Source organism: Macrobrachium rosenbergii, chromosome 51 (assembly GCF_040412425.1).
Source record: "Macrobrachium rosenbergii isolate ZJJX-2024 chromosome 51, ASM4041242v1, whole genome shotgun sequence".
Taxonomy (NCBI): Eukaryota; Metazoa; Arthropoda; class Malacostraca; order Decapoda; family Palaemonidae; genus Macrobrachium; species Macrobrachium rosenbergii.
The window spans coordinates 66,875,156-66,899,942 of record NC_089791.1 but is presented as its reverse complement, the minus strand read 5'-3'; the positions used below and the strand labels follow the sequence as shown (position 1 = coordinate 66,899,942).

Below are 24,787 nucleotides of genomic sequence, written 5' to 3'. Positions count from 1 at the left end.
TGAAAACAAAGGATGGACCAATGTGGCATAAATACCATTAGCGTCATTGAATCAGAAATCTTACAATGTTCTACGTTCTAGCAACATAAATATACAAAAGATAAGGTAATAAATATGGTCAAAACTCAGACTCATTCATTTCATACATAACATTCATAGTACAAGATCACACAGTGAGCGAGAATATGTTATGAAATAGACTAAATAATTAGATATTGGTCTTATTACAGTCCTGCCCCTCATACACCAATTTCAGTACTAGTGAACTGCTCTACATTTCTTTCAAAGCCAACAGCTATCTTATGTCTCATCAAGGGATAGAAAACGGCTGTTACAAAAACTCCATCATCTCAGTATAGTACTAAATAATTTTCAAAGACAACAATCCAGTCAGCTGTTAAGCTTAAAAGTTCCGGAACACGACCCTGAAAAACACCAGATGATATATATCTTTGCTGACAAAAACACCGTTAATCAGAACTATTGCAAAATTATACTGCTGAGGCTAATGGTTAAGCATGTCAAAAGCATCACTAAAAATCACGAAGGTACTCAAGGCTCCTGTATCCACTGTCAGTGTTATCTTGGGTGTGAATGGATGGATCCAAAAGGGCATCAGTTTTACCTAGTTAGAATTTTCCTAGTAATACTGGCTATCAGGAGTCAAGGGTATGCGATAGATTCAGGGTTATGTGCTCGCATGTTACGGTATTGCATAAGTGCCTTTCGTTTGTAATAAGATTTACTAATAAAAATAAAATACACCCCATTCAGAACAAAATGCCTCAGAAATCCGCTTGAAAACTAAGGGAAAAACAGCTTCCAGATATCCTCTACTTCATTTGCATGTTTGTTTGTCTAAGATTTTCCTTGTTTTTATGTCAGCTCAACGAAAAGCAAATTTAATGGGACTGGTTTAGTAAAAAAGGTATAAGAGACCGCTTTAAAAAACGTTTAACGTGAAATATCTTGGCAAAATTTTTAAGTCCGGTTAACAGTTTCCAGTCATTTTCCACAAACTAAGGATGGCAGATGCATTCGATCTAAAGACAATTATCCTCAGTCAGGGTAGGTCCGTTTCATGCAATCACTTCCTTCCCGAATACATCGACTATCTTTCCCAATACCGACACCATAAATTTCAGGAATTCGATATGAAAAATGAATACAGATTACCTAGAACTGCCCATAAAACATAACTTCTCAAGTGCGTGTGACCAATTCTTTTGTGAAAGATAAACATAAACAGAATTTCCCAGGGATCTTAAATTCAGTTTTTATTTTCTGTAAAAGAAAACTATTGAGATGGCTTTGTCTGTCCGTCCGCACTTTTTCTGTCAGCCCTTATATCTTAAAAACTACTGAGGCTAGAGGGCTGCAAATTGTTATGTTGATCACCCACCCTCCAATCACCAAGCGTACCAAATTGCAGCCCTCTAGCCTCAGTAGTTTTTTTTTTATTTTATTTAAGGTTAAAGTTAGCCATGATCGCGCGTCACGCACCGCAATAGGTGCCAACAACACAGGCCACCACCGGGCCTTGGCTGGAAGTTTCATGGGCCGCGGCTAAGAGTTTCATGGGCCGTGGCAGAGAGTTTCATACAGCATTTATACGCTGTACAGAAAACTCAATTGCGCCGAAGAAACTTCGGCGCATTTTTTACTTTTCTTTTATGATTGTTCTGCACTACAGTAACGGGCCAAACAGTACCGAGAAATGCAAACCATCTCTCGACTTCCGTTTGTAGTCGGAGTTGTTCTCATGCGTCAGGTGTAAGACGACGACCTGAAAATGCCGGTAAAAACCTCTGACAACAATGACTAGATCATTAATGAAAGTGGAATGAATCCTGCTTTATCAGAGATGAAGCTCAAAATTATGTAAAATCCTATTTAATATAATTATGCAAGCAATACTTTCTTTAGATTACTAAGATCTTATCCGTAAATTTTCTTGATTCGATCGATTACACTCCGATAGTCCAAACTCGAGTAAGGTCAAGTTAATTTTTTCTAAGTTTTGTTCTGATACAAAGTAAACTGATTTACTGACTGTAGGTTATCTAGCAGCGCAATGTATATAAAAAGTTTTCATCCATCACTGAATATTTCAAACAGCCCCATTTCACTAACATGACATATAACGATATGCTATCAAATGGAGTGGGATTGCTGTGGACAATAAAAGGTTGTTTCTGTTACAGCATGTGTTGTTTGTGGAGGTTGTTTGCTTTATTGGGAAGTAAAAATGCCTGCAAAAAGCGTCCCTAGACAATGTTATCTGCTCGATTAGAATTGTATAAAATCTGTGGTGAGGTGGTTGTATACTGGATTGGTCTGGTGTCAATTTGCAGTAAATTTATCAGCTGCTTTCATAATAGCCTTACGTACCATTCGTCAGATAATGAACAGAAAAAATTAGTTTCGATACCTCTTTATTTTCTCATTATTCTCAGAAGGAGACTGGTGATGTTTACTTTCAATGCATTTGAACAAATTGGGACTTTGGCATTCAATAATAATTTTGGTCCAATGTCCCATTGTGAATTCTACCGTCCTTGCTGTGTTAATTTCTTATCACGATAACCTAAATAAGAGCATACTGTACATCGCAGACACACCTGCAACCCTCGTGAGGTACGATGACTGACATTCTAATTATCATACAATAAGAAATATCAAGGGAACTCTATCCAAAATAATTCGGTGATGTCGTAGACTTTGGGAAATTCTGTTTCTGTGACTTAGGCTACAGGGAAGTAAATCAATTCAATAAACCCTAGCCGCATCATCTGACACCATTGCTATACTATACAGTACAATCGTAAGCTATAGAAGCATCTTTAGTTCAATAAAACGAAAAACAACGAAGCCCGAGACCTGGCGTGTTCAGTACAGAACGTTTATATGAAAATTAACAAAAACGTCTTCTCAAAGGTACTTGAAAGGAGGAGAGGTTTGCGACATAGCACGTTTGGGCAATCACGATGCCGTATGCAAGCACACACGCATACGCAAAATGGTTAACAGATTGCTATAATTTATCAAGAATCCTTGACAAAACTCATCGGAGCGCATGAATTTCGACCCATAAAAGAAAGGAACTGTTTTTAACAACACACTCTTACATACGGCAAAACCTTGGGTTGCTCGAAGCTTGGGTTGTATCTTATTTTCTGTTACATAACTTCGCGTTCACTGAATAGAGTAGATTGCACATTTAAACACTTCAATGAAACAAAAATGAACGTCTTTCGTCTCTGTGACATGCTATACTCACACTCAACCAAGAGATTAGAGAAAACACCAGGAGAATCCAAAACCTAGCGAGTGTTGTTTCCGTTACAACGGGTCTGCTGATGTTACCATTTGTCTCAACTTCCACGCTGTAACTATCCCCATGCTTGTCGTGAGGGTCCTGGGAGCTTTCTTCCTCCGTGCAGATGCTGCCATACCCATTGCGGATTTCATCTCTCCCGATGGGCATCTTCTCTGGATAAAACATAAATAACATACGAGTTTTATAAAGAATTCACGGTGATCTGTTCAAAGATTGCTGTTACTATTGAATAAGCCGGCCTTATGCCTACACGGGCATAAGGTATTTTCAAAGATTAAGGAATTCGAAGCATTAAGGTCATGTGGGGAAGTGATACAAAATTGTAACTAATTATGGCGAGTGATAAATGTGAATGACATTATATGTCAATCTGTTATAAGGAATCTAATTAAAGCAACAATGGAAGGTGAACCAGTGCTTGAATTATCATCGATAAAACAAGCAATGGTTTGTAGGCAGATCCTCACGAAAAGCCTAAACATGTGGGCGTATAACGATGTCACGACCTAAGAGACAAATGTCTTTGGAACCTAAAGCTAGACCAGATATTCATGATAAAATATTTGACATTCCATACAGCCGTGCCGAAATGTCACTCACGCGGTGTATCAGCATAAATGATCTAACATTGCATTCTGTAAGCTTATTCCACCTTCAGAGGGTCATTCTAACACGGAGCATTAACTACGCCCTTGGTTCAAAATCCTATTCATCCTGATTACCGGTCTGGTAGCTGGTTAAGTTTGATGGCACGCCAAATCATCTGATGGCAAATGGACACCTCATCACTGGGGTTCCATATTCAATTTTCAAGCGCAATTTTTACCATAGAAAAGAATGCATTATGGAAGCTTCCGGAACTGCATAAATCACAGTTATATAAATGGGCAAGAAAACATTATAATATTCAAGGATTTCGATAATATCCAAAGTTTCCTCTCACCAAATGTGGAGCAGTTATGGTAATATTTGGCACTGTCTACTCCCCATGGAACTCGCCTAGTGCATTCTTCAAGGGAGGATTTACATACGATAGTGCAAAACTTTATGAATCTTAGTACATAACATTGGCAAACCATAGCAACTGAACAAAATAACTTGTCCCATTCAACATTGTGATAAACAAGGCGCTTGCCTAACCTTGTAGAAAGGGCGTTAGCTTAACCTAACAGAGAAGCACTAGCCTAACCTGAGATTAAGAAGGGTAATTGGCTCTTCCTCTTCCCTTCTGCACAAAAAGAACGTTCAAGATAGAAAGTAAGAATGTCAATTAGGTCATTGTTCAAAATTAGCCAAGACCCTTCCGCTTACCTTCTTCGTTTCCCATATTAAGGGCTTAATCTCATTCACCTCGGTATCCTCATGGAAACCAAAACAAACTTCGGTGGTTTTCAGACACTAAGCGCTGGTCTCTCCCTCCTGCTTATTTATGAAGAAGAATCGTACATTTCTCTATTCCCAAGGAGATCTATATTTCTTATCAGTGGTTTGTGTTTTTATTGTATGAGTATTCTGTAGGTTTTCTGTCCTATTTAATTTTTTCTCCAATATTTCTTTTCTGCTTAACTAGGTTGCGAATTTTCAACACACTTTGTCGGTCTTCCACAAGATTCTTGGAACTTCTACTTCCTTCATCAGATACGAGTGATTAATTTCATGGTCCAGCGTAGATTTTTGTCATTGTCAGTCGCAACCGAGAAACCAGCCTGAAATTGTTACAAAATTAAAAGACAATCTCAGTAAAACACACTATTACTATGATAATGATAATAACAATAATAATAATGTGCTCAGTAAAATCTAATGATGCTAGCCGTTGTTCATATTCAGAGTTTCCCAAAGCTACAAATCTTAATGTCATCATAGTTTTGTTTAGCAATGGAGGCAATTAAAGTTTTAATAGAGAAAAATTATAATTAAGATTGACATGTCCGGTTCCTGTTGTAACTCATTTGTAAACAGGTTTTGTAGGCGACTGAACCCAAGACTCCCCTTTAGAACATGGACAAGATATAATAATCGTCTCACTTCGTAATATTGATAAAAAAAAAAAATGCTGTTTTAAGAATGGCAAGCAGGAATAACACGGATAAGTTCAAAGTTCCAATGGAGTTAAGATGAAAATAGGTATAAATTTTCATCCTCCTTGAGTACAGGATTGGTGTAGAACACTGAGTTTTGATTCAAGGAGGCCTAAAAAGTAGCGTAATATATTTCAGTCTATTCGACATCTCTGATGTTGGAACACTAACTCTATACTTCCTTGATTTAGCCTGGATTTGCTTAACCGCCATGTGACTGTTAATTGGAATCCTTTGACCAGAAAAGTTCACTCAATCAAAAAGTATTTGTAATAAGAAATCTTGTATCTACAGAGATTACTGTGAAAGGACTCTTAATATTATTGAAAGAAGCAGAAGGAAATGGAAACATAAAAGCACATTTAAGGTCAGTTGATTTGAAAATTTGCAGATTTTACGTAAATTAGTCAGTCTTTCGATAAAGGAGATACAAAAATCAAATATGAAAAGATGGTTGAATAGTAAAGTAGCGCCTCTATTTGATAAATGCACTTACGAAAGCAGACCAGGAAGGGACAATCTGATGTTTTGCAGAAGATGCATATAAAAAAGATAGTGTCTGTTAGCATAATTTTGGCACAATACTGGTTGAGGTGTTTACTTCTCAAAACCTCAAGGCAATTTTGCGTTCTTGAACTCGCATCAAAGTGGTGAATTTTGTGCGTGAGGAATGATATATATATATATATATATATATATATATATATATATATATATATATATATATATATATATATATATATATATATATATATATATATATATATATATACACATACAGTATATGCATATATACATATATATATATATATATATATATATATATATATATATACATATATATATTGTCACGAAGTGTTCAAGTACCTGGTTATTACACAACTAATCATAGATTTCAAAAATTACATCACTTTAGCCAGATACCTGAACTCTCACAACAATAAAATTACGACTGGGTACTCTAAAGACAGCAGTGATCCCTTAAAAACTTACTAATCATGTGAGAAATCAGACTAAGATTATCAAAGCAAGTGTGAGGTATCAACATTTAAACAAGAAATATACTAAAGTAAAAGGGCATCACTCCATAAAACAACTTTAACTGTTTACCTGGAATCAGTTCACTTCAGCAAAACTAAAGGAACAAAACATGTTTATCACTATGCCCTATGCACACAATTAATCCTATCACTGGTGGCCATAAATGAAACAATGTTGTAAAAATTTTGAATACAAAAATTTATTTTTAAATTCAAAATCTATAATCAGAATTCACAATCTGAAAAACTTTACTATTTCTTGAAAACAACACAAAATTTAATTAATTCCTGAGTTAAATTACAAAGGTTAATTTATCAAGAAATTGAATTAATCAAGCAAAATTTAAACTACTCAGAAATACTTAAGATTTGAAAAGAAAATCTAGGTAAATGAAAACTAAATCAAGTATGCAATGTTAAACTATTAATAAATACTTAAAATGCTAAGTAAATAAATGTTAAATCATCACTACATAAAATGTGAAAAACTAAGAGATTGCAAACATATAAAATATGGTAAAGTGTTAAATTCACAAAGAACTAAATAAATAATTCAAAGAGAATCAAATAATTCAAATGACGTTAAGAACACATTATTCTAAAAAAACATAAAACATGAAATGGAGTGTAGATTTACTTAAGCGAAAATCCCTTAATATATCGACCTTACTATGCTATGGTAATAATAAGTAAAAGTCACTTTGCCTGACACAAGCTTGTGAAAACTTTCAAAAAATCACCCCAAATGCGGCTGCTCGAGATTCACAAAACACACTTTTTTGATGGGTGACATCACCAATATATACACTTTTTACTACCGCTATCAGATCTCAAAAGCTAAGATTAATATTAATGACCACACAAATATTTTACTTTAATAACTTCTATCTTTTGAAGAGAGAGAGAGAGAGAGGGGGAGGGAACCACATGAAAGGTCTTTGAAATCAGAATGAGCAAATTTTTAGGATTCCAGATCGAAGTAAATCCCCCATAGAATTACGTGATTACATTTTGGGAGCAAGATACAAAAAAACATTCCAGAAAAGGAAGATGACATCACTTCCTGAGCAAAATGTCTTGGGGGCCAAAACTAACGCATTAGAACAATACGTGATCAGAGCAATGTAATCTTAAACATGAGGCAATTGCCATGTGCTTATACTCCCAGTAAATCTCAAAAAAAAAAGTATGTGACTCAAACAGAGAATAATATTGAACGAAGCTTTTATTGAAATCTTAACATGATCAAAACAGACTGCAGCTGACTAATTATGATTGGCATGTTTTTAAAATAAGATGAAGAACCCATGTCCTTGCTTATCTCTCATGATGACAGCTAGAACATCTGGTCTAACTTAAACTCTCTCTCCTACTACATTATTGTTAAAAACACATTATTAATTCTAAATAATGCTGTTAAGTTATCTAAATCATTAATTCTTGTGAGATCTGATATTACAAAGACATTTATACATAACTATCAGTAATATACCAAATATACTACTCTTGCATGAAAAAAGATCATATGACAATTATAAAGCATATCATAATATTCAGAAAATAATATTCTATACATCTACAAGAGAATATTATAAGATTCCTCCCACCAGAAGATTAGTTATCCCGGGTTTGAATCCAATGATTCACAGTGGGATAAATAATCTGCAATTGCATTGTGCTTTCCAAAAATGTTCTCTATTTTTACACAGTAAGGTTAGAAAATCAGTCAGGGGAGCTACTACGGCTGAGAAATTCGAATAGAATCGGAGATAACATCCAGCCATGCCCAGAAAATCTTTTTAGGGGTAACCTTACGGATACCTTCTACATTAACATCAACAGGAGCACGAAGTTCTTTTCCAACTTCATATCCCAGATGCTGAACAGTTGCCCTTCCAAACTCACTTTTTTACAAGTTGATTTTTAGTCCTGCTTCCGTAGTTTCTTGAACACTTTCCTTAAAATCTTCAGATGTTCTTCCCATGTTGTAGAATAAATCACTATGTCATCAAGGTAAACACCTACTCCTTCTATGGATCCTAGCAGTTGATCCATTACTCGTTGAAATGTTGCAGGTGGATTCATCAGACCAAATGGCAAACCAGTGTATTGATACAGTCCAAAAGGAGTAATGAGAGCTGACAGCAATTTAGCATTCTCTTCTAAGGGAATTTGATAATAACCTTTCAACAAGTCTATCTTGGAAACAAATTTGGCTTGCCCAATATTATCAAGCAATTGATCTATAAGATCCAAGGGATAATTGTCAGCCACACTGATGGAATTCAGTTTCCTATAATCAGTACACATCCTAAATGAGCCATCTGGTTTCTTCACTAACACACATGGAGAGCTGTAATGACCTGAACTGGGTTCTGCTAATCCATGATTCAACAAAAACTTCTTTCTTCAAAACATCTCTGTGAAAAGGTGATAGGCAATAAGCTCTCTGTTTAAAAGGTTTTCCATCTTCTCTGATCTTTGTCTCATGCTTCGTCAGATCAGTACACCTAGGTACAGTACATCTGCAAAGATTTCCGGGAAAATTCTAATCACCTCACTTAATTCACCACTTTGCTCAACACTCAGATGTTTTAGTTTATCCTCCAAATTTGCCAATATGGAAGAATTGTTCATCTTGCTTTCAGCTCCCAATTCGTAGCCATCCTTGTCCTCTGTGGATGAAGATGTCTGTGTTACTGAAACTTTCAGTTTTAGTCTCTGAGAAGTAAGGTTTCAAAAGATTCACATGTATCTTCCTCTGTCGTTTTCTTCTTCCTGGAGTTTCAGTCACATAAGTTCTATCACTTAACCTCTCTATTATCTTGTAAGGACCTTGAAATTTATTGGTAAGGGGAAATCTTTTCATTGGTAAGAACACTAGAACTTGCTGCTCTACACTAAAACTTCTTAGTTTAGTCTTAGTATCATATCTTCTTTTAATTTTCTCTTGACTTATTTTCAGATTTTCTAAAGAGAATCTGCTAATTTCTCTTAACCGTTTCCTCAAGTTCTTCACATATCCTCCTTGGATTTCCTCTTGATTTTCTTCCCAATTCTCTGCAAGAATCTCCAATGGACCTCTCACGTCTCGATCAAAATTCAGCTCATTTGGTGAACATCCCATACTTTCTTGATAAGCATTCCTAACTTCAAACAACATTAAGTGTAAACCAGCATCCCATTCTCTTCCTGATTCATAACAGTATTTTGTTAACATACTTTTCAATGTCTGGTGGAACTTTTCTAAGGCTCCTTGAGTCTGGATGATAAGCAAGTTCATCATATCCTGGAACAATTTTGAAGTAAAGTTCGTTCCTCTGTCACTTTGTACAATTTCTGGTATTCCAAACTTGGAGAAAAACTCCACCAACTTCTCAACAATTACCTTGGCATGTATACTTCTTACAGGAATCACCTCAGGATACCTTGTCACAGGACACATTAATGTAAACAGATGTTCATTTCCTTTCTTTGTTTTAGGAAGCAGCCCAACCACATCTATAATCACCTTGCTAAAGGGTTCTCCCTTAACTTCTATAGGTTGTAGGGGGGCTTTCTGAATAGTTTCATTCGGTTTTCCAGCTATCTGGCAGGTGTGACACTCTCGACAGAACCTGCTAACATCCTTGTGAAGTCCAGGCCCAAATAAATACTTCACAATCTTCTCAACTGTCTTCCTGATTCCCATATGTCCAGACTCGTGAGCTACTGCATCCATTTGCTTCCTTAATGGCTATGGAATCAGAATTTGGTGATACTTGCCCCATTCAGCATTTCCTGGTATATCGGCAGGTCGATGCTTCCTCATTAATAATCCTTCCTTTAGATAATAACAGGTAGGAGTTTGTTGTATCTCTTGTTGATCAACAACTCTGAAGAACAAATCAGCCAACACTGTATCCTTCTTCTACAGTTCTGTTAGCTTCTTTCTAGTCACTTGACCAACTTCAAGAGCCTGTAAAGACGTTTTCTTTACCCATTAATTACGATCATGTATCGCATCTATTAACGCAGCAAAAATCCCATGTATATGTTTGTATGTAGAATTTCCTGGCCTTTTCACCAATATATATTATATCACTGTATGTACATTATGTCTCTTGTTATTGTTATTTGATTGACTGTTAACAAACACAAATTGCGCTCACTCAGTGTGCGGGTCACGGAGACCTGGGGTCAGGCACCACGTTTCCGTCTGCATGCTGTTATGTATACCTTATGCCCAGGTAATAAATCAATAAGGAGCAACGGTAAACACAGTGGTTTTGGCTTCACCATTAACGGACTCACTACGGCCACTTTACCTCCAAAGAGCCTTTAACAGAACCATATGGCAACAAAGTCTAGACCTCTGAAAGCTCCTGCCTTGGAGAACACCCACGCCACTAACGGACTAATTGCGGTGTACCTTCTTCAGGTAAATTTTGGCATTCTTGAATGGTTTGGCCCTGCCATTTATGATTCACATCAACTGTATTCAGAAGTCATTAACGAAATCGCAAGGCATATAGCTTTCGCTTCTAACGAGCCCCAAACACCATTAACGGACTAAATATGGCGCCTATTTTGCGTTTTGGTGTGAGTCAAAATGTCAGACACTGAGGTAGAAAGTCTTTCCAAGGGCACACAGATCCTCTCCATCCCCCTCCCGCCTTCAAAGGCAGCAATAACCCAGGCGATGAAACTGCCACCTTTCTCGCTGCAAAATACCGCATCCTGGTTCCTGCGGGCAGGAGTCCATTTCCGTGTAGCTAAAATCATGGACGAGGAAACCAAAGCGGACGTCACCATGACAATACTGCCTGAGGAGGTCTTCAGCAGAATCACCCCATGGTTGGATTCGCAGCTGGGCAAAGTCAAGTACAAAGACCTACGAAAGAAACGCATTGACACGTACTCCATGCCCGTCCCAGAGAGAGCCCAACACACCTTTGACCTGAAGGACCAGCCCAGCCCCTGGGGGACACATCACCCAGGGATGCCTGGGACAAACTACGAGGTCTCCTGATACTGCCGGGCTTCGACTCAGACAGACAGAGGAGGGAGATCAGCTTGTCGTGAGCATTCACCAAGATCGAAAGGATGGGTATCTGCAAAAAGGCATCGAGTCCATGGGCATCCCCCCTCCACATGGTGAAGAAACCAGACAGTTCCTGGAGGCCCTGTGAGGACTATTGTTGGCTGAACCTAGTGACAACACCAGACCACTAACCCTTGCCAAACATGCAGGACCTAACAGGAGTCCTGCACAGGGTCAAGATATTCACAAAAATGGATTTGTTCAAGTCCTATTTTCAGGTGCTAGTACATCCCGACGATGTTCCGAAGACAGCCATCATCACGCCGTTCAGGTCATATACCTTCTCCTACTCCATCTTCAGCCTCAGGAACGCCGGGGCCACATTCTAATGCCTGATGGACAGCATCTAAGGGGACCTACCTTTCTGCGTCTGCTACGTGGACGACATCCGGATCTTCTCCAGGTCCCCGGAGGAGCACCTGGGTCACGTCCAAGCTGTGCTGAAACGCCTTCAGGAGAACGAATTGGTCATCAGATTCAACAAATGTACCTTTGGAGAGGAGAAGGTAGACTTCCTGAGACATGAGGTCTCTCCGACAGGTGTTTGCCCCATGGCCTCCAAGGTGGATGCAGTGAAGGATTTACAACACCAAAAACAATCAAGTCCCTGCAGGAGTTCCTCGGCATGGTCAACTACTACCAATGATTTGTGCCGGACATTGCCCGCATCATGTATCCCCTAACCAGAGTGCTGAAGGGGAAGCCAAAAGCACTGACTTGGGAAGTCCTGCAGCAAAAGGTGTTCAAACAGACGAAGGCAGCCCTTGCCAAAGCCACCACCTTAACATATCAAGACCCCACCACCCACCTGAGACTTACCACCGACGCCAGCAACATGGCATGTGGAGCTGTGTTGGAGCAGATACTAGACGGTTCCCCTGCTCGCTTGCGTTTTTTAGCCGCAATTTAAAGCCGCCGGAGACCCGCTATAGTGCTTTCGACAGGGAACTGCTGGCAATCTACCAAGCTGTGCAGCACTTCAAGTACCTCTTGGACGGCAGCACATTCACCATCCTGACAGACCACAAGCCATTGGTACATACGTTCACGAAGGCGGGAGACGCATGGTCGGCAAGACAGCAATGGCACCTGGCTGCTATCTCTGAATTCGGATGCACCATCAGTTACGTCCCCGGCAAGACGAACCCGGTAGCCGACGCCCTATCAAGGGTTGAAATAAATTCAGTCCACCTGGGCATAGACTACGAAGACCTGACAACGGAACAGGCCCTAGACCCAGAAACGGCATCTTACCACACGGCACTTACCGTACTGAAGTGGGAAGACGTGCCAATAGGTGAATCCGGATCGACACTTCTTTGCGACACCACCACAGGCCGCCCATGCCCCCTGATACCCACGTCACAAAGAAAGCAGGCATTCGACATCATCCACGGGCTGTCCCATCCAACAGGACGAACAACAATGAGCCTGATGACAGAGAAATTCGTGTGGCATGGGATCAGGAAGGACATAAGAGAATGGGCGAAGAACTGCATACCGTGCCAGACAAGTAAGATCACAAGGCACATGGAATCAGGCATTGGAGACTTCCCTCAACCATGACAGCGTTTTGGGCACATCCACATATAGTGCAGCAGATAATTGCATATTTCATAAGAATCGTTCAGATAGTGAAACAAGCATGAAATTTTGCACAAGTGCTCTTTAAAGTCCCCTCTATCAGAAAGGGCGCTGGCCACGCAAAAAATTTAATATGGCGGCCAAATTCCAAGATGGCGGCCAGTATCGACAGATTTTGGCTAATTTTTCACTAGAATGGCATGTATTTGCTTCTAGCAATATGGTAAAGCTCTTCCATACTATTTCTTGTGAATATTATGTTTCTGTAGCTTCCCAGTACAGTTTACCTTTAAATATGGGGGCTATATGGCTGCCAAGAAAAGGTAGAAACAATAATTATAATGAGAAATAATGCCCGTTCAACAATTATCGTTTTAAGCATGGATCTTGGTTTCTGTGGTTTTAGATCCTAATGAGGCCATCTCTTTCGAATAACTCATCAATTTTGAAGGAAAATTAATAAATGTAAAAGAGTGTATGTCTGCACACAACCAGGGCACACTGGTGACATCACTGCTGTGTAACTCAGCATGGGGTTCAGTGCCAGCTAATCCAGCTTTACTAATCCTGTAGTCTTAGACTAGTAGTTGTAGTATAGTTTAGTTTAGTGTCCCAAATGCTTTCTAACAGCCCCAGACCAGCTATAGTTAGATAGCCGCACCTGAATAGACAGGATGTGCCCAGGGAGAGCCGAGCCAAGGGTATGGGGGCTGTACATGATGGTTTATGTACTTACCCGGATGGTGTACAGATCACACGGGACTTAAATGGCACTGGATGAATGATCGGGCTAGGTGTAGGGAGACCGAACCTAGTTGAATCCCATACAGGAATGTGTGCTTTGTTTAAGGTGGTAAAAGGATAACCCCTCGGCCTTAATCAAAAGTGAAATCATGGCAGAATGTGATGCCAATCCAATATTGAGCAGTAGAAAAACAAACTGGAGTTTGTGTTGTCTTTGTCAGAAGGACAAAAGAGGTGAGCACTTGACATCACCTCAAGTCATCATGTCCTAGACCATGATGGGTACACAATGCTGGCAAGGAACATTCCCATGTTCAGTGAAATTAATGAAATGCCACTGATAATGGATCCAGCAAGGCTGGATGAAGGTGATGGCATAGAGGCCACTCTCAGGAAAAATGCAGCAAAATACCATGTGAACTGTCGCTTGTTGTTTAACAACACTAAACTGGACCGTGCAAGAAAGCGACAATCCAATGACCAGACCAGCAACACTGAGACTAGTCATTGCAAAAACTGCGCCGAACCAGTCATGACAATGAAGTTTGCATTTTCTGTGAGAAAGTGGCACCTGCATCTGATCTCAGACAGGCTAGTACTAAGGGCCTTGACTTGAAATTGCGTGAATGTGCAGAGATACTTAGTGATGGCAAGCTCCTTGCTAAGTTGACTGGTGGGGATGTCATTGCACAGGAGTTTAAGTATCACCATGCCTGTCTTTGTGCCCTCTACAACAGAAAAAGGTCCTACCTGAGGAGCCTTGAGAAAAGACCAAGGTAGCACTGAGTCAGAATCAGATGTGTATCCACTAGTTCTGTCAGAACTGATGACATACATTGTTGAAAACAACCTTTGTTCAGATGATCCAGTCACATTTCGGCTGGCAGATATTTGCCACCTCTACCAACAACGTCTGGAACAATTAGGTGTAGAGTCACCAAGTGTAAATTCCACGAGACTCAAAGACAAACTTCTGGCAGAAATTCCAGAACTTGAGGCTCATAAATCTGGCAGAGATGTATTACTTGCATTTCAAAGGATGTGGGAAAAGCACTTGCTCAATCATCTGATCTTTCAGAGGCAGTTATCATTGCTAAAGCAGCAAATATTCTCAGAAAGTCTATACTTGATCATCAGTCACGGTTTGATGGCACATTTTCTGAGGCTTGTGTACGAAATTCTGTGCCTCCTCTCCTGCTCCAGTTTGTAGGGATGGTTGAGCATGGGGCTGACATCAAGTCACAGTTACGATTTGGAGCATCAAAGTCAGACCAGGCCATTGCACAGCTCATGCAGTTCAACTGCTACTCCCGATACAAAGAGGGGAGCAACAACTCATAGACACTCCAAAGACAGAGAAACACCATTCCCAGTCTACATGGGACTCTCAGTCTATGCCAAAACCAAGAAGAGAAACCTGGTTGAAATGCTACATCAGTATGGCCTCAGTATCTCTTATGACAGAGTACTGGAGGTCTCTGCACAGTTAGGAGATGCCACAGTTAGCAAATATGTGGAGGAGGGTGTGGTCTGTCCCCCAGTACTGCGAAAAGGGTTGTTCACCACTGCAGTGATGGACAACATCGACCACAACCCATCTGCAACTACTGCCACTACCTCCTTCCATGGAACTACAAAGACATTGCCCACCCCAGCTCAGCAGAACTTCTACAGACACACCTTGACAGAGGCCCACTAAATTTCAGAAGTTTTCAGACTCTTTGGCAAACAATGCAGTCTCCTTCTATGAGCCGATAAAGAAGAACAGAACTGACTTCTTCAGGCAAGAAGCTGCTCCTGTAGAACAGTCAAAGCAGAAACTTCTGACGGAGGATTGCCAGCTTTTCTCAAAGCTATTTATATCCTGTCAGAGCCGTGAATGTGATCTGCAGGAATTCTTCCAGCACGAGAATCAAACATTCCCAGCTTCCCTTAGTGAGGGTGGTAGGCTGTACACATGTCAGAAGTCTCAGCTGACCTCGGTCCTGGAGAGTCATGTTACACTAGAAGACAAAGAACCAAAGACTGATGTCCTCATTGTAGATGGATCAGCTTTGGTCCATGCCTTGCCACCAAAGAAAGGAAAGACCTTTGAGGGCTATGCACTTTGCGACTTCTTGCCTGTGATACAATCCTATAGCAGCAAGTACACATCATCACATCTTGTATTTGATGTATACAATACATCAGCCTCAAAGCTGAGACCAGGCTCCAACGTGGTCAAGGAGGAAGGCGCAAGGTGACAGACAAGAACACAATTCCATCCAACTGGCGCAATTTCCTAAGACACGATGCCAACAAGACAGAGTTGTTCCAGTTCCTGGCAGACAAAGTTGCCCAGATGTCTGCCACAAATGTTGTCATTGCCACGAAAGGGTCTGCTGTCCTCAGCACTCATGAGGCTAGTCTTCAGGGACTGGAAAAGTGCTCTCATGAGGAAGCTGACACCCGCATCTTTCTCCATGCCAAATATGCCACAGAACATGGAGCCAAGACCATCACGGTTAAAGCAAATGACACAGATGTTCTTGTCGTTGCAGTCAGTGCTTTCTCCACTCTCCACAATCTAGGGCTAGAGAAGCTATGGGTGGCATTTGGCCAAGGCCAGAGCCTGCGCTGGATTGCTGTGCATGACCTGTGCAACTCTCTGGGCCAGGAGAAGGTGAATGGCATGCTCTTCTTCCATGCGTTCAGGCTGTGATACAGTGTCAGCCTTCCGGAGCAAGGGCAAGAAGACCGCCTGGCAGACATGGAACATCTTTCCAGAGGCCTCCACTGTGTTCTCCAAACTGAGTCACTACCCTCTCAGAGTGGAAGAGAGTGACCTGAAGGTCCTGGAGAGGTTTGTCATACTTATGTATGAAAGATCCAGCACTGCTGGCACTGTGGATGAGGCTAGACTTGATATGTTTGCCAGAAAACAAAGGGCATATGAGGCCATTCCACCAACCAGGAGCTCTCCTCCAACACACCAAGCGTGCTGCGTACCAGGCTGGTTGTGTGTGGGGGCAGGCCACCCAGTGTCAGCCACAGCCAGAGAACCCTGCTGAGTGGGGATGGCAAAAGTCTGGTGAAGCATGGCAAGTCCTCTGGACAACCAACTCGCCCTTAGCCAAGAGTTGCCAACAGCTTACCAAATGTGGATGCAAAGCAGGCTGTCAGGAAAGGTGCAAGTGCTACAAGCTGGGTCTTCCCTGCACAGCTCTGTGCACTTGCAAATGTGAAGTCTAGATAAATATTGCCCTCTCTTCAGTAGATAATCTGGCGTGAGCATCCAACGTGTCATGCTATGCCTACCTTCTTATCCTCGAATTTTTCAAAGGTGTAGGTTGAGAGACCTATACATAGATTGGTTGCGTTTAGTCCGTATTTCTCTTCTTTTCTTTTTATGGTTACAGTCTTAGACACAATGTTGTATGTGACCATACCATTACTATTTCAGTTGAAAATAGCATATTAGTTAAACTGTCTGATCACATGAATATACCATTAAATAAAAACAGTTGGTCTCTATGTCTGCTAGCGCTGTGGATAGAAAAAAAACTTTTATGGCAACCATTTTTGTACGCCATCTTGGTTACAATTCATTTAGTAAGGGTTTTCAATAAAATGTGTGGTATGGAACATTTTTATAACCTAAAAGTCGAGGTTTAAAAAAAAACTGGCATATTCCATCCAATAGATGCTCCCAAACCAGTGAATCTCAACATAGATGGCGGCCATTTTGAAAAATAGCCGCCATCTTGGATTTTCAGGTGGCCAGCGCCCTTTTCTAAGAGAGCGTAGTCTTAGGAATGTTTGTGCCAAATTTCATGCTTGGTTCACTATCTGAACGATTTTTACAGCAATCTGCTGCACTAATAGATGTCGTAGGACTTCTGCCACAATCAGGGGACGCCAGATACCTCCTAACAGTCATGGACCGTTCCACAAGGTGGCCAGAAGCAACCCCAATGGCAGAAGCATCAACAAGAGCCTGCACGGAAGCCCTACTATCAAGTTAGATAAGCCGTTTCGGTGTGCCGGACAATATAACTACAGACAGGAACCTGGCATTCTTGTTAGAACTCTGGGTCTCCCTGGCACCCCTGATGGGGACAACACTCCACAGTACGATGGCATACAAACCTGTGGCCAACGGTATGGTGGAAAGGACCCACCGTTCATTGAAAGCAGCTCTGATGGTGCGTTGTACTGACAAGAATTGGAAGGCGCAGCTGCCCTGGGTCCTGCTGGGTCTTTGCACCGCACCAAGGGCAAACGGCGAGGAATCTCCCGCAGAAAAAGTCTACAGCAAAGCATTGGCCATACCTGGAGAATTCTTCCCCACAGAGCCAGACGACCCGGATACACCCCTTCCAAGACTAAGGGAAATTGCAAAGAAGTTCGCACCCTGCCGGAAGACTTTTGCGGACAGGACCCATAACTTCAGCCCAGAGGCCCAGAGGGCCTGAAAACCTGTACACACGTCTTCATGAGGAACGACACCCACCATCCACCCTTGACTAGACCATACAGAGGACCATGCCGAGCCATCAGTAGAACATCCAAGGCCTACTTCGTCAACATCCATGGTCAGAAAGACTGGATATCTATTGAAGGTTAAAGCCAGCCTTCCTAATGGACAGCGGAACCCGGGAGGAAACCAGCAGACATCCCAGAATTCCTCCACAAAACAAGACCTGGGATGAAGGAATCGGCATCCCAAAATGTCATCCACCTGGCAAAACCGCCGGATGACTCAGCAGTCGAAACCACCCCACAACCATAGATATCAAGAACTCGGGGTCAGCTCCTTCTCCCAAGAAGATAACGTGATAAACATTCAACAGATCTTCCAATCATTATTTCATAATAATTGTCTTGGGGGGGGGGAGTACTTGAAAAGACATCTTCTTTACCCATTAATTATGATCATGTATCACATCTATTAACACAGCAAAAATCTCATGTATATGTTTGTATGTAGAATTTCCTGGCCTTTTCACCAATATATATTTTATCACTGTATATACATTATATCTCTTGTTATTGTTATTTGATTGACTGTTAACAAACACAAATTGCTCTCACTCAGCGTTCGGGTCACGGAGACCTGGGGTCGGGCACCACGTTTCCGTCCACACGCTGCTATGTATACCTTATGCCCAGGTAATAAAGCAATCAGTACCCAGTTCTGTCTTCTTTGACCTCACAGGCCAAACTCTCAATATCTGCTAACTCTGTTACTGTATTTCATTATTATCTTCAGGAACACTCTGACTGCTCTGAGTCTCTTCAATAACAACAGGATTCTTTTCTTCTTGGGAAATCTCTTCACTGCTAACACTAGGGGAAACTTCACTTTCCTGGAACATCTCCTTTAAGCTTAAAGATCCTTGACTTGCTCATTCTTGTGCAGGTAAATCCTCAGTTTCTTAACTTGCTGATGTAGTTCTCTTCATACTTCATACTGACTTGGAAACAAGTGGGGGTTATTCTTCTCTAAATCTACCGTAGGACTAATCCTCAACAGTTTGTCTGGCACTATAGGACAAGGAACAAATGGTGCACCACCAACTTCATTACCCAGTAAAACATGTACACCTTCAACAGCTAGTGAGTCATTTACAGCAAAATCAGCATTCCCTGTCACCAGTTCACCCGACAGATGCAAGCGGCATATACATGGATTACCTCTTCTCCTCCTATACCCTTCAGAATAACTGAATCATCTGTGAGATTCTTCTCCAACTGTAGGTGAGCACCACGAATTACCATACTATGGTTACTCCCAGTACCACGTATTACCTTGACTGGTACCTGCACACTCCGTCCTTGAGTTGCCAGCGTACCTTCATAGATATATGGCTTCAAAGCCTCCAAGCTGCTCAGCCACTCACTGCTTGAAGTTAAATTTCCACTGGTTGCTAAACACTCTGCTTCTTTAATTTCAGTCTTTCCTACAGTTTCATTCTTCCCCAAACTGCTCTTCGTAGTCTGTTTCACCTGGTCACCTTTGACCACTTGACCAGCTGGCTTTGACTGTTGTGTCTGATAATAATCTCGACTGTAGTGTCCTGCTCTTCCACACTTGAAGCAGACAAAATTAGTCTTCTGTATCTGTCTTGAAAATGCTGAGGGGTATTACCTGGCTTTGTACTGATATTACCACTAGAAGGATTTTCACTGGTAATAGATTTGCTCCTGAAATTTTGATGAGACCTAAAACCTGCACGTTGTTGGTTCTGGTACTTGATATTATTAGTACACCTACTACTTATAATATTATAATCTTCACTCAATGTAGCAGCTTTGTCAAGTTTCTTAATCTCTCTCTCTCCCTCTCAAATAGGCTCTTATGTGTTCAGGAATTCGTCTAAAATACTGCTCTAGGACAGCCAGCTCTTCAAGTTCGTCCATAGATTTAACTTTAGCAGCCCCCAATCATCGTTTAAAACATCTTCTTACTTTGTAGGTATAATCCAAGAAAGTCATCTTGTCATCCTTTCTCAAAGATCTGAATCTTTCATTGCAATGCTCGGGGTCATCTGGTAAACTTGTAGCACATTGTGTTTGAATACCTTGTACTCTTTACACTGATCAGCTGATAAGGTTAAACAGGCACTTCTTCCTTCACCAATGAGAACACTCTGTAACAAGACTGACCATTTATCTTCTGGCCATCCCATACCTGAAGCCGCTTAATATATTGACCTTATTATACTATGGTAATAATAAGTAAAAGTCACTTTGCCTGACACAAGCTTGTGAAAACTTTCAGAAAATCACCCTAAATGCAGCTGCTCGAGATTCACAAAACACACTTTTTTGATAGGCGCCATTACCAAAATATACACTTTGTACTACTGTTATCAGATCTCAAAAGCTAAGATTAATATCAATGACCACACAAATGATTTACATTAATAACTTCTCTCTTTTGAAGAGAGAGAGAGAGAGAGAGAGAGAGAGAGAGAGAGAGAGAGAGAGAGAGAGAGAGAGAGAAACCACGCAAAAGGTCTTTGAAATCAGAATGAGCAAATTTTTAGGATTCTAGCTAGAAGTAAAACCCCAGTAGAATTACGTCATTACATTTTGGGAGCAAGATACAAGAGAAAATTCTAGAAAAGGAAGATGACATCACTTCCTGAGCAAAACGTCTTGGGGGGCCAAAACTAACACATTAGAACAATACATGAGCAGAGCAATGTAATCTTAAACATGACACAATTGCCATGTGCTTATACTCCCAGTAAATCTCAAAAAACAAATGTATGACTCAAACAGAAAATTGTATTGAACAGAGCTTTTAACGAAATCTGAACACAATCAAAACAGAATACAGCTGGCTAATTATAGTTGGTACGTTTTTGAAAACAAGACAAAGAACCCAAGTCCTCGCTTATCTCTCATGATGACAGCTAGAACATCTGGTCTAACTTAAACTCTCTCTCCTACTACGTTGTTGTTAAGAAACACATTATTAATTCTAAATTATGCTGTTAACTTATTTAAATCATTACTTCTTGTGAGATCTGACATTACAAAGACATTTATACATAATTATCACTAATATACAGAATACACTACACAAATCTCTTGTATAAAGAAAAAATCATATGACAATTATAAAGCATATCATAATATTCTGAAAATCATATTTTATACATCTTACAAGAGAATATCATAAGAATATATATATATGCATATATATACATACATTATATATTTATATGATTGGTTTTCTACGATGCTGTATCACATATTTCTTTAATAATTCAGAAAATATTCTTATTGACTAGGGGGACTATGTAGACCCACAGCATATGGAGTGAGGTGGTAAAAATTAGGAGTGGCATAGAACCTTAGTCGTTAGGACAGACGTTTATCTCCCATGAGGGAGAACACTCGGACAATAATCACTGTTATTTCTAGCTAGGCCCCAAACCTAATTCACCCCCGCTATCGTTTTCAATTTACTGGCGAAGATCTTCTCTCATTAATCCCCAGGTATATGCCAGTACTGTAGCTTGAACCCATGCCCCAACCACATTCTATGCCTTAAAAAGGGCCAGGTCAACAGAGATCACCAGTTAGTCTGTTTTGTTCAGCCGAAGGCTCTGCCCGACAGAGCAGCCAACCTTGTGCCAAGCAGGCACTCATTTTCCCACACACTTGAAGAACTTTGACCTTTGAGCCAGATGTTGCCACAAAATAGTTCAAATCTACCTCACCTGGAGAATCTTCTGTCTAAGCATCACAAAGAAGCAAAATACGGTACATCCTGGGATTCAAGGGTTAGTTCTAAGCCAGCGTACTTTTTCTCTGATGAGATATCTTTCCTTCTCAATTCACAATTTAATTCACTCCCCTTTTCTTTGACTTTGCAACAGTGTACTTATCCATGCCAGAGCATTCCTTGCTAGAAGTGCATAGAGTTATGCCATTCTCTTGCTAGAAGTGATAAGATCAATTTAATACCTTTGCTAGGAGTGATTAGAGTACCACAATCCATTGAACTTGTGTGTTAATTAGTCCTAAGAGAGATATAATTTTTGTAGTAGTCTCATCTGGAATTATTTCACTTCCAGGAGTGTTGTCAGAGTCTTTTACCAAGTAGATATTTCTCCTGCCATCCTGATTTCCCAGAGGAATCTGCCCTACCTGGGCTGACATAACTGCATTGTGAAGTTAACGATCTTTTGTATGTGGTCTCTGTATGTACACCTTGATTTGTGCTAATTTCAAAGTCAGTGATTTATTGTACATTTACATTTTTAGTGAGATCTGTCACCTTTAATTTACCATTGTGCTTTGTGAATAAAATAGTGTTAAGAATCAGAATTCTCACTTGGCGACCTACCACTTATCATTTACTCTATTTTTCTCTGTTTACAGTCTTCCGAGGGTTTTATTGCAAGGCCCTATTGATTACAGTAACATAAATCCCAACGCACCTCGGAAAACTCATAACAATATATATATATATATATATATATATATATATATATATATATATATATATATATATACATACACACACATATATATATATATATATATATATATATATATATATATATATATATATATATATATATATATATATATATATATTTAATTTTGCCATTGTTCTAACTGGAAATACTTTTCATTTCCTTATATCCGAAATGAATGCATATTAGTTTTTTTTACTTTTGTATTTTTTTCAATTTATCTAATTTTTACTTTATTATTTTATTCAGTTTTCCACATTCCATTTCTACCTTTGTTCTTATTAGTATGGCTTATCCATAAGTCAGATGTGAAAGCAGCTCAAAAAGACAAACCTCCCAGATATTATTATCATACTATTTTCAATAGAAAAATGGAGCCTATTAGAGACGTTGCCACTTCTCCGTAAACGTATTAAATTTTTTTTCGAACACTCAGCTTCTCTTCAGGTTTGAGTTATTGCAAGATGCTCGTAAAATTTCTTTTTTGTTTTAGTTAGCATAAGGAAACATAAACCGAAACAATCATGTATGCATATGTGTTTCGTTTATGGTTATTTCAAAAGACCGATATGCCCTTAATAAAAGTAACATCTACTCTGTTCCATTATCTTTGCCCTATTTAAACCCACACTTCTGTTTTTACCCTTTGCCCATATCCTTCCAGGATTTCCTGCAAAGTCTCCTGAGAAGTTCATTTGGTCCGGAAGCAATTTCTAATTCCTTTTCTACTCCAACCAATCCTTCAGTGTATCCCTGATCCATCACCCACAAGATTTTCTGTTCACAGTGTGCCACTCCTGGATATCGCAGTTGAAAGACATTAGAAGCCGCATGATGACCCCACATGACTGACTCCAGCGGTATTTGAAGGTGACGGCCTTGTACCCAACTATGGCTCTCCTTTGACTCTGACTGGCAATTCCTTACGAGCAGCTTAGGCCAGTTCACGGACCTATCAATAAAAACTACACATTGAACTGCAGTTTTCTATTCGCAGCTGACTCCATCTCTGTGATCACCCTCTAAAAAGTAGTCTATTTCTTTATCTGTAGTGAGAGAAAAGACTGCCCTTCTGGGGTAATTCTGAGCTGAATTAGTGCCGGCCACATTGATTCTGGAGGTGCCAAACTCTGCATCATACTCGACTAGATCATTCGTACCCATTGGTTCCGTTGGGAGGCACACTGCCTATCTCTGTGTCTATGGGGGTTCAAGAGAGCACAGCTCCAAGCTAGTCTCAATGCCTGTCCCAACCAGGCTCCTATTGGCGGCAGTGTTTTGCTTTGCAAGAAGTCAGTGGTGATTAATCAAAACTAAACTGGAGTGGGTCAATTATAAAACTGTTAAATTTAGAAAACTCTCATTAAAATATTTACTGTATTTCTTTGTGAGGCACTGTACTTTACTGTCAATAATGCCAATAAGTCTTATGACTTGGTTGCTGATTATTTTTGTTCTTCATTGTACTGTATGCTGCAAGCTAATTGCAGTCATATCACATTTGCCAATGCCTACTATAGGTACAATGTGTCAAAGTCTGATTTTAATTTACTGTTGCATTTATTGAATGTCACCGTGTATCACTTACACTCGTCAGTTGTTTTTCCTCTTATTTCATTAATATGTTGTTTGCATCGGAAATAGAGGAATATTTTGGAACTAAATGAGTAAGCATTTCAGTCTCAAAATTAAAATTTCTTTGTTTATTTCCGTGTACTTTCGTTGTATGTTCTGTTAGGAAATCCCATTTTCATTTCCACTTTTGCTTGCATTTTATTTGATTTTTTTTTTACATGTTATCTACATTCCTTTTTTGTATATTTATTTTGCTTTTCATTGCCTCAGATTAAGCCATGTATTTTTCAGTCTTGTTAGTTATTTTTGATTGCCTTTATTTCACTCTTTTGTAATTTAGAAATAATGTGAATTTTATAACA

The 24,787-nt window shown here is 39.9% G+C and overlaps 1 protein-coding gene across 4 annotated transcripts in view; it reads right to left on the bottom strand.

Moving 5' to 3' along the window:
• Nucleotides 1-24,787, bottom strand: part of LOC136833470 (solute carrier family 49 member 4 homolog) — an 88,924-nt gene that overhangs the window by 26,403 nt on the left and 37,734 nt on the right. For all 4 annotated transcript variants that reach the window (XM_067095670.1, XM_067095666.1, XM_067095667.1 and 1 more), the window contains exons 2-3: nt 4,652-5,046; nt 3,281-3,492 (exon numbers count right to left, since the gene is read on the bottom strand). In XM_067095670.1, coding sequence (XP_066951771.1) covers nt 3,281-3,492; nt 4,652-4,667 — 228 coding nt within the window. In that variant the 5' untranslated portion in view covers nt 4,668-5,046. The remainder of the gene's footprint in view (nt 1-3,280; nt 3,493-4,651; nt 5,047-24,787) is intronic.